We start from the raw sequence: 16,210 nt of genomic DNA, 5'->3' as shown, positions 1-16,210 counted from the left end.
GCCTCCTTTAAACTTTACTGTATTTCCATGAGATAAAACAATATCACATAACAAGCAGTGAAATCCTGCCATTAAGCCATCGTGTAAGGTACCAGCCCTTGCTCGTCTTTCCTTAAGGAGTCCAGCGAGGACACAGACACTGACTGCCTTTGGCTGTGGACCCTACTTTCACTTCTCTGTTAGGCTCATCACGGACAACATATAGGATTTTGCTCAGGGCCACCAGAATCTATACATTTAAAGTTTTTTTTTTTCTTTGTTGGCATCTTTTGAAGAGTGTGGATGATGACACCTTACAGACAATTTACACATTCAAGTTACGACCATAGTCCCATAGTTTGATTCTGCTGAATGATTTTTAAGTTCGTTTAATTATGACCTCTCTCTGTTTCTTCTTGGCTACTAACATTGGTTTTACTTGTTGCTTAGTCTCAGAATTCATTTCCCTCCCCCAATACCTGCCAAATGTTATATACGGTGTTTTCCTGAATTTCCGGGAGTTCCTACTTGTCTTTTAGTTGCCACTTGCCTCTTCTAAGAAGAAAGCAAGTTATATATTTAAGCTCTTCATTTTACATTATGAACAGCAGATGTAACAGAATTGTTAACATTCTGACTTTTTAGAAGAGGTATGACTTCTTACAAATTTTCATCAATATCAGCATGCTGTATCTCTGTTTCTCTTCTTCATCTCTATTTTAGTGTAATTTAAGGCAAGCCGGGAAGAACTATATAGTTGTATAATGGAATCCAAAGTTACCCAGGAACATGCATATCATTGGTTTCCAAGCGTCATCTGGTGGCTATGCTTTGCAATTACCACAGATCTTCATGTAACTCTTTCCTAAACTAAATCTTACGTACATAAAATGATTCACTGCTATATACTTTCTAACTGATAGTTCATCAGATACAGAGACAACATTATGTCATATGATTCTATTTGCAATGAAGTAAAACTGTACCCTGGTTCCATCATTAGTACCGCTGCACACAATAACAGAATCCAGTGAATTCTTTACATTTGTTGAAAACTTAATAGAACTGTGATGTACTAGCATTATGTTCTGTCCAGGTAACGTCATGCACGATCATCTGGTCAAATTTAGGAACAGGTCTCGATGCACTCATAAATGGGCTTTGTACACTTAAAATACTGTACGACTGTGTGGGATTATTAGCATTATATTCATAAATACTAATGATCACCACTGAGAATATCATTTCTTTATTGTGTTTGTAATCACCAAGGAAGTATTTCTCAAGCACAAGTAATTTTTTAAAATGATATGAAACCATTATGTCTTACGTCTGTCACTCTTTCACAGAGCATATTCTTTTAAAAGTATAACAGGGTAGAATACATTTTTAGGAGAAGAATAAGACTATTTCTGAGAATTCAGAGTGCTAACATGTTTAGGAGAGTGAGTTTAAGAACAGCGCTGGGCACGATTCTCCAATGCCAGCCCCCTCTCCCCTCATGAAATCATAGGCATGATTTCATTCAGGCAGGTGTGTGCACAAAATTACCTGAGGTAACAGACTCTGTGATATTCAGGTTGTTCAGAGAAAGTCCTAGTGACTGGCGTGAAGATGAGGAGGATGAACTACTTGAGGACTCTGACGGAGGACGAGCAGGCTTAGCTGCGTGACCAGTTTCTGCCTTCAGGCGGTCATTTTCGGCCTTCAGTATTTCAATTTCATTCTGTTGTGAAGACGGAAAATACAGGAAAACAAAATCCGGCCAGTTTGTGTGAGAAAATGGCACCAACTCTTTCATCAGAGGTCATTATTTTGTTTATTAAATAAAGCATGTGGTGATATGTTAAGTAAACAAATATAGATTATTAAAACAGGATTTTCTTCCAAAGAAGGTAAATTATTAACCTAATCTCTGTTTCTTACATACATACATAGATTCATGTATTCACGAATACAGACACACTAACCCTTAGAATTTATATAAGTATTTTTTTGAATGTATCATATATTTGAGGGGTCTTCTAGGACTTGGTCCCATTTGAATTAAGAGTCATATATTTGAAGAGTTTGCAAAATTTCTCATTTTAAATGCATTGTTAGATCTCACAGGTAAATAACGTCATTTGTAATAGTCTGAACTCACGTAGAGTCGACAACCAGAGCAAAACAGAAACAGTATCAATAAGGTGACTTAACATTACTGCAGAATTCCAGCCAACATCTGAAAAGTTGTTGTTCCTTCAAAATGGAGCACTAAGCTCATAAAAACAACAAAAACCTTTTGATGAATACATATGGTAGCAGATAAATCTGCTCAGCAGTGAGTTTTTCTTATTTCAGTCAACTGTGGTACAGAGTGATGACCGGTTTACAATAATAAAATGAAAACTTAGTCTGAGCCCAGCCTGGTTCTGAAATTAGCCTTCAGATGCTTCCCCAAAATACAAAAGCTTTACTTTTACAGATGGCCTTCCACACCACTGTTACTTTGCATATTTAGAAGGCTTGTGTTAAATTTCTGTAGTTTCCTCATTATGTTTTTTTCCCAATAGAAAATAGGTAAAAGTAATTGAAAGTCAGATGTCAAAAGAAAGGAAAAAAAACAACACAAAGGCAAATCGTGGAAAAGTGTAGACACAAGGATTGTAGTAGTTCCTTTAAAAACTCGGCCCTCAAGTGAATCCAATCACTAGTACACGTATCTTGAATGGCCCTTGAGTGCAACTGGCCAGTCTGTACTCCATTCCAGCCTTGGATTTGACAAAATGCTCCATTCAGTATTAAGAAATGAGGTGCAAAGACTGAATAAACAGACTGTGTTTCCACAGTGGGTTTAAAGGTGAGATTTGTTTTTATAATAACCAAGAGTGGAAAATAAACAATATTTTAAATCTCTCCTCTTTGTTCCTTGAAGGTGTTTCAGCACTGACCTGCATCCGGTTCATGGCTTCCCGGATCTGGTCAAGGTGATGAGCAGAGCTGAGGGCCTCCAGTCGGATATCTGTTAATTTTAATTCCTTTTCTCTGAGCTCGCTCTTCAGCTGCAGAATTATCTCTGCCTCAGCCTCGGTGCATTCACAGATCCTGAAGAAGGAAACAAACACAAAATCAGCGGTAGGGGAAAGCCGGAGGATTCGGAAAAGCAGTGCTTCTTTTAAGGCTGAGCTGCAATATTATCTCAGCAGCTACAGAAGTTATTTGCTACCAGCAACACCTAAAGAGAAGGAGAAAGAGTTTTACAAACGGCAACACATTCACAGGTTCAAAACTGAAAACAGTAGCTGTCTTTTTCCTTTAATCCTTTCTTCCTATTTTCTGAACTTTAAAAACAATCCATTATTACTGAATACCAAGTAATCTTCAAAATTCCCTTGTTGCTCATATTCATGGGGCTGTGGAGTCATAGTATGACACCATTTCATTCTACCATTGTTCAAGGGACTTAAATCTCTATTTGCAGCTTATGAAACATTCTTTTTTTAAAGAAGTTATGATATTCTTAAAACATTTATTTTTCTTTTTTTTTTGTAAACCGCCAAAGAATAACATTATTTGCCACAACAATGTCTTCAAGTTACCATGAAAATCCAATATAGATATTGTAGAAAATAAATCAGAGAGATTAGTTTTGGATATTTAACTCATGGAGGAGGGTTATACAACCCTCCTGGTAGGCTCAGCTGATTTAGGAGATCGGACTAATGAAGCTAAATCACAGGTTTCAACCCATGCAAGCAGGCTAGTCGAGGGCTACCTAAAAGTCATATACATTATTTCCTTATTATTTTGTTATTGTTGTCTTGTGGGCAGTTTTGCAGGAAATATGGTGAAAGAACTTGTTTTATATTAACTGGTATCTCTTCCATTTAAAATGCGAGGACTACATTTTTGCTTTGTTTGTTGCTTACCAAAATGATAGTGTTATGTTCCTCCTTCCTATACACGTGATGGAATTATCTAGGATCTACAAATGTCTTAAATGGTCCTACTAGTGGCTCTGTGCTACGTGAGAGTTCTCTGCTAGTCACAGTCAAGAAAATTTGATTCAAATAGTATCTAAAACAAGGAATCACCACATCCGAATACATGTTCTACATCCAAAGGTTTCATTCATTCTTGTAACAACAAATAGCAACAATAAAAATGCTATGCTAGATTATCTCGTGGAATTAAAGACAAATGGATTACAGCTTGGTTTTAGGAAAACAGCTTTGACTTCAAAAAGAGAAAGACAGAGGTTTTTATCATTGAAATGCATGTGAGTGGTTTTAGAAAGAGCAAAAGCAGACGCTGCTTAGGTTAGAATCTGGGTCTTTGCAAATTTCATGCATCACACGCCATTTTACCGGGATCTATGCTTGTAGATCACAGGGCCATTTTGCCGTTTCTTTGGTGGCCAGACAAGGGGTGACCTGCATTGAATGCACAGTGAGACAGATACACGGACAAACGCAAGTGAAAAGAAGTGAGAATAAATGACTCATAAAAGTGGAGAATGAACTTCAAAAACATGCCAGTTCTAATATGTGAAAAGCAAAGGAGAAACAAATGCTGTCCATAGTTCTAAGGAAGATCTGAAAACGATCGGCACAGATGGTGTTGCCGCTGTGAAAGTACAACCGGACTGCATTTAGAACACAAACATGGGCTTGGCCCGAAGTTGCTTTTGAAAAATACTTCAGCATCCTGCCGACGGAGTGACTTACGCTGAGGCGGATTGTGAGGGCTTCATGGACGCGGACCCACAGTCACCTGCATTATGGGGCAATTTAGGGGATGCTGGAAGGGATGAGTCTGTAAGCTCTTCAATGTCCGAATGTGAGGAAGGAGGCTTGGTGGACTTTTTCTTCCCAAAGGCTTGTTTGAATGAGCTTCGCAGCTGCAAAGAGGACAGAAATTACCTTTCTTGTCTATTTGCACTTGGCAAATTTTGCTTTGGGGCGTTAGTTTGCAGATGCTATCCTAGCCACTGCCTGGGGTCAGTATGTACAAGCAGAGGATTAAGAGTTGCAGCACGGTATCTCTAGAAAAAAATGATACCATGTTTTGTGGTTTGTCTTATTCTTATATTAATCCAGCGCAGCGCAAACACGGAAGGCTTTTCAAATAGTGCAAGGTCAAGGGCATGGCTGTCAGAGCACTCATTTAAAACTAAGTACCTTGAAGGGATCTCCACTCCCAATGCTTCTCTCTTCAAGGCAATTTGTTTTAAATGGCCACTTTAGCGCTACAATCAAGTCATGTCCTGCTGACAGTATAAACTTAAAAAGCAAAATGAAATCAAATTCACCTAACACTTCATTAATTGTGATTTTCTATTCAAATTTTTCAATTCCCGTACTATTCAAAACCAGAATTGGTATCCCCTACAGCGCTATTCAGAAAGTGGTTTTACCTCTTCTCTTGAAAATTTGAGATTAAAATGAAAAGACACAAAGAAAAGACATACAAGGTAATCTGTTTTTAAAAGGTATAAAAAGCCTACTGCCAAAATGAATAGCATTCATGCCAAGGTAGGGTATTTTTTATAGATGCATGCCAAATTGTCCACGGTTTATATTCACCTCACTTCCTCTAGAGTTCACCTTGCAGAAACATGAAAGAGTGTGGAATTACAAATCAAGGGAAGGAAGGCTGATCAGTATTTTAAAATATTACCTGTATAAACATTTTTTTAAACAAAAATATATATATATTTCTTTCATTATTTATGGTAGGCACTCCAGTAAAATCCTCTGATGGTTTAACGTTTTGGATTTCATCAAGAGTTGTACTTCTTTCAAAAATCGACCTTTGTTTCATGGCATTCAAAGAAACCCTTTACTTCGTGGTTGTTAAACATTTTGCTGTGATAGCATCTTCTCCGTTTTTTTAGGAAATGCTTTGTGCTATCATAAATTAAATCTCTAGCAAATGTAAGGCAGTGCTCTGTTGAAGCATTTCTCTGTGTCTGCTATATTCTCTTGGTAAAAAAAAGATAGAAAGCAGACACTCATGTAGTTCATTTCTCGTGAGGCGAAGCTTTATTTACACTATAAGCCCTGTGGAAGTGAGAGGTGCGAAGACCGTCAAGGTTTCTTCTGTCCCTACTTTTACAATCTATTTCTTCTCCTCTTCCCCCAGCCCCACCATCAGTACCATCACCACCACCACCACCACCACCACCGCCACCACTCCCGCCATCTCTCCTTCTTTCTCGCCTCCACGATAAATCCCTGCCCTGTCATTTACTAACAGACGTTATCTTATTTTTCCTTACAACAACTCTATAAAGTCACTGTTGATGATCCTATTGTTACAGATGAGAAAAATGTAGGCCCCCTCAAAGGGTGAAGGAGCCTGCCTACGGTCCCAGTAGTAAGTGACAGAGTGGGGATTCAAACCCAAGCCTGGTCCTGACTTCAGCACCATGCCACCCTAATTTTGGTGACGAGTCCGGCATTCAAGGGGCCAGTTACCTGAATGACAGTCTTTGTAAACCGCTACAGATTTCTAAATCTCATAAGGACAAAACAAAAACAAAAACAAAAACAAAAACCTGACTCATTGTGCAATAATATGCTTCTGAATGAGATGAAATGACCATGGCTTACTTACCCAGTTTTTCTTTTTCTTTTTCTTGGAGTCAGCATCATTACCACTACCAATGCTGGAATGGCTTGTGGCACTATTGATACTAGAAACACTTTCAGAGGAATGTTGTCTTCTGATACGGAGATCTAGCAACAGATAGACAATATCACATTAGCTCATACACTTTCACTGGGAACAAATAAGACCATTAGGCTTCCTGAGAGGAAGTCTGCTAATAAAAGTCAACACGGCTTTGTGCAAATCGTTTCAGGGCAGCTTTGGTTTTTAAGTGTAATAAAATACAACCTTATTTGCTTTAATTAAATGCGTTATCTTCATTAAGATTCATTGAACATCTCATATAAGTCTGTAGCATTGGTGGTTTAATGAGTTCCGTGTTTTTACCCAAAAATGAAATGCTATGCTACTGATTTCCACTGAATACCTGGATCAAACAGATCTTCCAAGTGATTTATTCCAAATGATTACTCCCATGGAGTAAATGGAAACTCATAACTGCATGAGAATTAATTGTGTCTTTTTAATATTAGTGCTTTGGATACAGCTACCGAAGCCAAGTATATTAATTTTCCATTTCATAGAATCATACCATGATAGAGCCAAAGCAAACCTTGGAAGTCATTTAAGCACTTCAATTCACAGATGAGGAAATTGAAGTGCAAAGAAGTAACCTGACCGAGGTCAAAGAGTCAGTGGGGGGAAGACGCTCAAGAGAGAATCTGGGTAGATGACATGTATACACTAAATGGAGCACATATTTAAGACAACACATCATAATCCCTGCCCATGACGTGGAATAGTAATGGTGACAGTAATAATAACTACAGGTAATAACAAACCTAGCTTTTACTCTGTGTTGACTCTGACCTGGGATTATTTAATTTCATTCTTAAAGCAAAGTGTTGAAATGAGTTTAATTACTAAAAATCATTTGACCAGAGTTACAGAGCTGAAACACAGTAGAGCCAAGCCGAGACCTGGACAGATTGTAATGTCTGTCGTGCTAACTGCCACGCGATAAGGGCCTGCCGTGCTTCTACAAAGCATGTAGTGCTTCTCTAGTCACACAAGACGATTTGAAAAAAAAAAAAAAAACTTTTGACATTTATTCACATTTTGAAGATATCCACTTACTCCATAAAATCAGCCTATAAGATTAATTTACAGTTGTTGAAATTGAAATTTTACTGAGAGTTAAATAAGTAATTTTACTTACTGCTTACAGTGAACTAATATTAAGTGTTAGCAGAGACACTACCAATTCATAAAATTACTTTTAAGGCCCAGTCTACTTTAAGGTCAAATCTATTATTATATTTAATTGGCATCAACGCAGATTAGCCGAGCAAAAAATTTCAGTAGAACTTATGTCAGAAATCACTATATAGCTTTCAAAAAGTTTCCATAGAAACAATAGTATAAAATCAAAGCTTTCCAGTTGACAGATGTATTTAACAGTACAATGCCCCAAGACAATGGAACTATATAACTGGTTCCTTTTAAAACATATAATCAGTGAACATGTGTGTGGGTGTGTAATATATGTATACATATCTCCATCCTTAGTCATATACGTATATATCAACATATACCTTAACTTTTTCCCTTAAGGTATTAAATACGCTAACAAATTTTATAGGAGCCAAAAATAAAACTATTTTTCAGACTCTGTAGATGGTGGCCTCTTAAAAGTGCTTTAAAAAATAATGATGTGTTTACATGCCCCAAACATTACCAATGTCACAACTTAAGGCATTTATAGTATCTTTTAATCAACTAATACTAGAAGTTGTATGAATAAAGAAAAGAAGAATATGTTGGTACTTATTTGTATCTTACATTTCTGCTGTGCTTGGCTATAAGCTTTTGTGATCAAGATACATTATTTTTTAGGTTTTTTCCTAGTCATTGACTTTCACAACTAAAGCAATGGTACTGGATGTTAAGGTACTCAAGAGTTTTTATTATATCCAGTATTAATAAATTGTATTTGGCTTTGATTAACCTTCAAAATTTGAGAAGACAGGTAAATTCTTTAAAATTTTTTTTTCAACGTTTATTTATTTTTGGGACAGAGAGAGACAGAGCATGAACAGGGGAGGGGCAGAGAGAGAGGGAGACACAGAATTGGAAACAGGCTCCAGGCTCTGAGCCATCAGCCCAGAGCCCGACGCGGGGCTCGAACTCACGGACCGCAAGATTGTGACCTGGCTGAAGTCGGACGCTTAACCGACTGCGCCACCCAGGCGCCCCGAGAAGATAGGTAAATTCTTATAATCATAGGTCAAAAGTAGTCCTTGTAGGTATTATTTATCTTCAGTTATGAATGCACTCACCAATAAAGAATAAAAAGAGAATCTGGGCATAAAACATACTTGTTGAATTATTATGAACCAAATTCATTACACTGAAAAGCAAATTTCAGTAATATCATGGAATGAAAGGAATTTATTTCATTCATCTCTAACAATTTCTTGCTAGTGTTTGTAAGTATTTGATTCAGTACATGTGACACTATAGAGCTTGGAAAAGAACGGCTGACCAAATGGATGTGAACCTTATGAACGAACGGAGAAGCTTATTTTAAAAGTCTGTATTTCAGTTACGTGTTTGTTCATCCATTCATTCCCACTTCCCACCCTTCTTACCACCGATGCCCCAGCTGAAGCTATTACTAACGCTTCTCTGCTTTACAGCAAGAAGAGCTGTCCAAGTTCAAACCATTCTGTAAACAGTAGCTAGAGAAATCTTTAAAAGGAAAATGTCATCATCACTCCCTTACTTCAGACTTTTTAGTAGATTACCATTTTAAGAAGAAAGAAAATATTTCAACTCTTAAAAATGGCCTAAAAGTCCCTCAGTAATCTGGTCAGTAATTGTCTCTCTAACCTGGTTCCTCTTATTTTACCTCTGCTCATTGTATCAGCTCCATAAAGGCAATAGTCTGTTTTCTATCTCAAGACTCTTCTGGAATACTCCTCTTTCAATATTTGCCATATACATTGATAATTGTTCCTTGGATCTCCCCTTAAATGTTGCTATCTGGGAAAGGCCTTTCCTGACTATGCACCTCCAGTAGGTTCCCTGCTACCCTTGCTTTCTATAGCACTAATTCTTGTCCATTTTTTAACTTATGACTATTTTGCCATGCATATTCAGCTATACCTATGATCACAACAATTGCTAATTTTCTGCTCTCCCACAAGATTTAAGGTTTATTTTTTTTAATGTTTATTTTTGAGAGACAGAGTGCGCGAGAGAGTGGGGTAGGGGCAGAGAGAGAGGGAAACAGGATCCAAAGCAGACTCTGCTCTGACAGCAGAGAGCCGGATGTGGGGCTCAAACTCACAAACCGTGAGATCATGACCTGAGCCGAAGTCAGACGCGCATCTGATGGAGCCATCCAGGTGCCCCAAATGTAAATGTTTAATGGAGACAAAGATTATATCTGTTTTGTTTACCGTTGTATATCCAGGACCTTGTGCACACTATGGCTTATGGTAGGCAATCAATAAGTGCTTATGGCCAATATTATTCTTATTCATTCAGCACAACTGTTTGCCTAACATTCCTAAAAATGTATTCACTGTTGATAGCAATTTACTACGTGTTTTGTTAAATTGGTACATCTCAAGGAAAAACTATTCTGTGTTTATATACAGAGGTAGTGACTTAAAAAAAGTATATTTTGAAAAATAAAAGTAAAATTTTCTATTATTTTACCTTTCATATATGGTTATATCTATGTATCTCTGTATCATTAAATTTACACAGAGATATATTTATAACCTTTTGTGGCAGTGGACTGTGAGTCCTTGAGAGTAGGGGGCTTTGTTTTTTTATCTTTGTATTTCAAGATCTAACAGAGCGACTAGTATATATCAGCTACTCAGATAACATTTGTGCATGAATAAATAAATGTATTCTATTATAGACTGCTATTATTTATCAGGCTCTGTTAATAAATGGGATGAACACATAGAAAATAGAAAGTTACATTAATTACGTGATTTTGTCTCAGTTTGACCTGTCTATAAAACTGTTGCCTCACTCCAAATATATATTGTAAGACTACATGTTACAAATTTACAGGACATAGATGTGTAAAGCTCTCGAAAACCAAATCTCAATATGATTTCAGACTATAAGTTTATAGCTTATAGCTTATACAATCACCATAATGACCCATGGAAAGATACATAAACAGTCCAACAGACTTTATTTTCTGTATGTGATGCCAATGGTCAAGATAGTAAGAATCAGTTTGTGTTCACTGAATATATATTATTGAAACATAAATATCCTATATACACTTATAATTATTTGTTTTTGTCAGTTTTAAATCTTATAAAAATATTTTTTAATCTTTCTTGACCAATTTGAATATTAACTGTTATCATTTTACTCATTTTATGTACCCCTCCCACATTAGTGAGCAGAGGAATTCCTTTTTTCAATTCCAGTAGACACATTAGGGTACTTGTTGCCTAAGATAAAAGGAATCCTTCCAGAAAGTTTTACTTCAGTGACTTGTACTGTGTTAAAGAAAGGATTAAGTCTTTTTCAATCCCTTCTCTGGACCTATTTACAACATGAAGATTCAGAACATAAGCTGCTTTATTATAGCTCTAAGATAAGCTTTAAATATGCAGTAATTTTCCATGTAGCATATAAATCAACTCCCCCGCATGGCAAGTTGCTAAATTCCAAACAGAAGTAGCCCCTAGAGGACTAGTTTGTCCTTCAATTTAAGTATCTCTCACTTTATAAATTTTTTTCTAAAATTTGAATTCTAGTATTTATTTATTTTTTTTTAATTTTTTTTTCAACGTTTATTTATTTTTGGGACACAGAGACAGAGCATGAACGGGGGAGGGGCAGAGAGAGAGGGAGACACAGAATCGGAAACAGGCTCCAGGCTCTGAGCCATCAGCCCAGAGCCTGACGCGGGGCTCGAACTCACGGACCGCGAGATCGTGACCGGGCTGAAGTCGGACGCTTAACCGACTGTGCCGCCCAGGCGCCCCTGAATTCTAGTATTTAAAAAATTGCATTTTTTTATTTTATTATTAAATTTTTTTTTTAGTATTTATTTATTTTTGAGAAAGAAAGAGAAACAGAGTATGAGCAAAGGAGGGGCAGAGAGAGAGAGGGAGACACAGAATCCAAAGCAGGCTCCAGGCTCTCAGCTGTCAGCACAGAGCCTGACGCGGGGCTCGAGCCCATGAACTGTGAGATCATGACCTGAGCCAAAGTTGGATGCTTAATGGACTAAGCCACCCAGGCACACCAAAAATTGTATTTTCTTAAATTAAAATTCAAATAAACCCCTTTTATGTGTACAGCACCCCCACAGTCACTTGGATTGAGAAAACATACCACCCTACCATTGATTAGAAAAGGCAGACCTTACATAAATTAGGGCACCAAAGTACAATGCAAATTTTGATAGAGGAACTACAGTTATCTGCAGAAACATACCACAAGGGGACCTCATTAATTTTAAGGGTCAAGGAGGCATGTTTAGGCTAACTCTCTTAGGTCTCAAAACGTTTTTATGCTGAGCACACAAGGCAGAAAATTTTAAGTAGAAATAAACAGAACATAGAAAAAACTTTTAGAGAATTAGAAGAAGTCAGGGTAGCTGAAATATACAATGTGACAAAAAAGCAAAGCATAACGTCTAGACCAGTGTCTAGCAAATAACTGATAATCATTATATATTTGTTGAGTGAACAAAGATGACGAAGAGAAATTATGTCATGTTAAGAAGTTTGTATTTCATCCTAAAGGCAAGGGATACCTATAGATATTTGTTGTTGACTAATGCTCTGGTTTCAGTGTGAAGAATGATACAAAGTGGTGTTAAGATGAAGGGCAGGAAGGATTTAGGAGTTTGTGGTCACAGTTCAGGGGAGAGATAAGGGACGGTAAATAGTAGGATCTGAGAAAAGGGAACACATCCAAGAGATATTTAAGGGGTGGAATCAATAGAACTTGGTGACTTAATGAATGAGGAGAGGAGGATATATGAATAAACATCTAGGTTTATGGCAGGCTATATGGAAGAATGGTGGTGCCACTTACTGAGGCAAGGAACACTGAAGGCAAAGCAGGTCTGAGAGGGAAGATGACAAGTTCAAATTTGGAGATGTTGAATTTAACATGACAAAGAGACATCCAAAGATAACCAAGTAGAGCTCTCTCTTATGCAGCTCGATTTATAGATCTGCAACTCAAGAGATAAGCCTGGCCTGAAGAAATATTTTTGACAGTTATCAATGCATAAATGATAATTATAGCTAGAGTATTAGATGAGTTTATAGATTTTTAGATAGGAGAAGGGAATCACAATGCACAAAATCATAATGGAAGAGAGTTTAGGACTGGGTTCTAAGAAATATCAGCATTTAACAAAACGATACAAATGAGTAAACCTGCAAAAGAAACTTTCAAAGAGATTTCAAAGCAACAGGAGAAAAAACTAAGAATGTGAATATTACAAACATTACAAGAAATTAATGTGTCAATTAGGATGGAATGGACATCAGTATACAATGCGGTCTGCATGTTAAATACAGTAAGAATTTTAAATGTGGTACTAGATTTCGTGTCGTGTAAATCATTATTGATCCTGGAGAGAACGCTTTTGGGTTGATGGTAAGAGATGCCACACTCCAGGGGTCCAAAGTGTGACTGGCTGCTGGAGACATTAAAAGATTCCATAAAATGTTCCCAGAATTCCCCTGGAAATGGAAACATACATGATAGGGCATTCAAGATTTATAAAAGCATTTGTTTAGCTGGTGAAGAGTTGAGCATGTTGAATGCCATTGAAAAGAGGTAGGGCATGAATAAGTAGAACCTATGCAAAGAAAAAACTGACATGACATTAACACAAAGCATTTCTACAGTGGGAAACTAAGGGGTGGGGGTGATGGCAAAGGAGATTATCTTATTATTGTTTAGAACTGACAAAGCATAGTAATAATTAAAAGTAGACTAACTTTTAGTCCTTTTTCTTACTGTTTTTAGCATTTTCATAAGAAGTGTCCCTTTTTAATGCCTCCACCCAGAAGGAGCTGTTCCACACACCTTCTCCTTGGAATTTGACCATATTTATTAATTTATTTTCTTTACAGATCTAGACTTTGATGGTCTTTACAGGGTTTGTTTTGCTTCAAGTCAGAGATAAATGTATTAGCCAACCTCCCCAGTCCCACTTTCACCAAACCAAATGGAGAGAAAGGTGTGTCCTACTATAGAAGCAAATTCCTTAAACTTAATTAAAAATTTATTTGATGAGGAAAGCTACTGTCCTTAAATTCTGGGATTCTGACTGCCTTAATACCAACTTATTCCTTATAAAGGACAATGCCACTGAGTAAAAGCAGCTTCACTCTAATGAATCAAATAGATATTCATTACATTGAATGAAAAATGGCAATACTTCTAAATATACCTTTGGGAGGGTGGTCTGGACCATTCAGTGCTCCCTGAATAGCTGCCTGGGCAGCAGAGTTCTGGGCCTTCAGCATTTCAATGGTTTCTCTTAGTTCTATAAGTTCAGACTCCTGTGAAACAAATAGAATTTAGAGGTTTTAGTACCTAGAGAGAAAAGTAAAATGCCCTTGCTTATAATTCACTACCAACTGGGTTCAATTGTACGTGGTGCGAACGTCCTGAGAGATTTGGATGCCTGACTAACCTTGTCAAGTTGCATTTAACAATTTCTCATTTAGTTAAATGTAAAGGAGAATAAAAACAAAAAAATGCCTTGGCTATTTTCTTATGAATGTGACCTGAATGGTCTTTATTCCTTTCAAAGGGTGGCACCTAAAGCTGGACAGTTCAACACAAAGCAAGATGTCACATGGCTCATTTTATACCAAACCTATGAATACTACCAGATTACATCACAGGGTTAGCTATCAGGATTGTACTAGTGAATCAGACTGCATTTTACTGTCAGCTGGAAACCCTGAATGAATGACTTCAGATTTTGTCTCTTTGATTTTGCACTTGGGGAATTGATTCTTCATACCCAAGTATAAAAAGAGGTACTCATCCCTAACTCATTGCTACTAAATATCATATTATTAAATTCTGCTTTGCAAATCATGGTCATCTTAGATTCTGCTACTTTTTATCCAGTAAGATTTTTAGCATGGAGACCTCAATTTTACCAGGCCAAAACAACACAGGAATTTTTTAAAGTAAATAGAAATATATGCAATGTACATTCCTTAAATAATAGTTCATCAAAAAGAAAAAAAAAGGTAGCTTACAAATCAATTTTTTATACAACATCTGTTTTCTTATTGAACTTAGGGTAACTTTAAGATGTGTCTCAAAGAACATACAAATATGATCTTTCACAGTTATCTAAATGAATTATTTAACCACAAGTGACTACGAGGCAGCATCAGGAAGACATGTGCCTCATTGCAAAATGAAGTAGAGTGTTTTTCTAGCATTGGCAGTATTTCCATCGGGAGCCCCCAAACCAGGAGTATCCAGAATTCTTGGCCGTGATGGCAACTCTAAAAATTAGAATTTTTGTCAGCCTCTTAGAGGGAGAATTCCTAGGTAATGTAATTGTCATTTATCATTTTCTCTAGCATCGTTGGCAGAAATCCAAAGAATCAGGCTTGGGTTCTTCACTCCATAGTCAGTAGCTTATTCCTACTCTCTGTCTTCCGAATATACAAAAAAAAAAAAAAAAATCACAACATTGCCTTTGTAGGAAACTGCTTCAGATATGAGAACATCCAGAGACTATTCGAAACTTAGACAGTTAAAAAAAAGGGGGCAATGCTAACTGAAATGATATCCAAGTTTGGAATAGATACCTAGCACATCCTGAAACTATTATCACTGGATATCTGACGTATTTCTAATGGACACAGATATTAAAAAAATAAACCCTCTTACAGACTTCTAATAGTTTGTAAGTCAAAGAATTACATAATGAAAATCAGTAACAATCTCGTGGATTCATAGATGGATCCTTAAATACTTGACTGTAATTCATTTGCATGTATTTTTCACAAAAGAAACAGGTTTGTGGAAAAGTTCCACTGTCATAATACAAATTTCGTCATAATTTCTGTCTCTCCAAGTTCTATCTAAATTTTGTCCCTTGCTCAATTAGTAATAGGTAAGTTTACCAAAATTTAACGTATTTTCCATTTAAAATAAATTTCCCAGTAGATAAAATGTTTACTGAAAATTCATTCTGCCTTCACCAGAAAATTATTCACAAAAGGAGATCTACTGTACATACTTAATCAATCACATAATTTGAAGAGTAATTTTACAACGTGTAAACTAGAATACAAGTTAAATTTTGATTAAAATCAGATTTTCATCCTTGAATTTAAAATCAACAGTGCCTGTACCGTGGATTAAAATCTGCTGAAATATGTGGCTTTAAGTTGAAAGAAGTAAAATGGAAATGAGATCTCATACTTAATTTTATGAGTAAGTGGACTTATTTCAGGGTCTAAACTTTAATGTTTTCTACGAAAATCTCTTCTCAAAACTGTTACAACAAAGATTACAAGTGGAATGTTCAGGGAATATTGCTTTTTCAGAAAATAGCTTTTAATGTGAGGTAGAAGAATGCTCACTT

General features: G+C 36.6%; 1 protein-coding gene across 8 annotated transcripts in view; it reads right to left on the bottom strand.

Annotated features, from left to right (window-relative positions):
• Window positions 1-16,210, bottom strand: part of NAV3 (neuron navigator 3) — an 829,170-nt gene that overhangs the window by 33,994 nt on the left and 778,966 nt on the right. For 7 of the 8 annotated variants that reach the window (XM_011284133.4, XM_019835257.3, XM_045062101.1 and 4 more), the window contains 6 exons: window positions 14,039-14,150; window positions 6,580-6,701; window positions 5,547-5,567; window positions 4,689-4,861; window positions 2,913-3,066; window positions 1,531-1,705 (listed from right to left, as the gene is read on the bottom strand). In XM_011284133.4, the coding sequence (XP_011282435.2) occupies window positions 1,531-1,705; window positions 2,913-3,066; window positions 4,689-4,861; window positions 5,547-5,567; window positions 6,580-6,701; window positions 14,039-14,150 (757 nt within the window). The remainder of the gene's footprint in view (window positions 1-1,530; window positions 1,706-2,912; window positions 3,067-4,688; window positions 4,862-5,546; window positions 5,568-6,579; window positions 6,702-14,038; window positions 14,151-16,210) is intronic. The other variant, XM_019835258.3, reaches the window with a different exon arrangement.

The sequence above is a fragment of the Felis catus genome, chromosome B4 (assembly GCF_018350175.1).
Source record: "Felis catus isolate Fca126 chromosome B4, F.catus_Fca126_mat1.0, whole genome shotgun sequence".
In the NCBI taxonomy this organism is placed as follows: domain Eukaryota; kingdom Metazoa; phylum Chordata; class Mammalia; order Carnivora; family Felidae; genus Felis; species Felis catus.
Note: the sequence above shows the minus strand (reverse complement) of the source record. Positions and strands in the feature narration are given on the sequence as shown.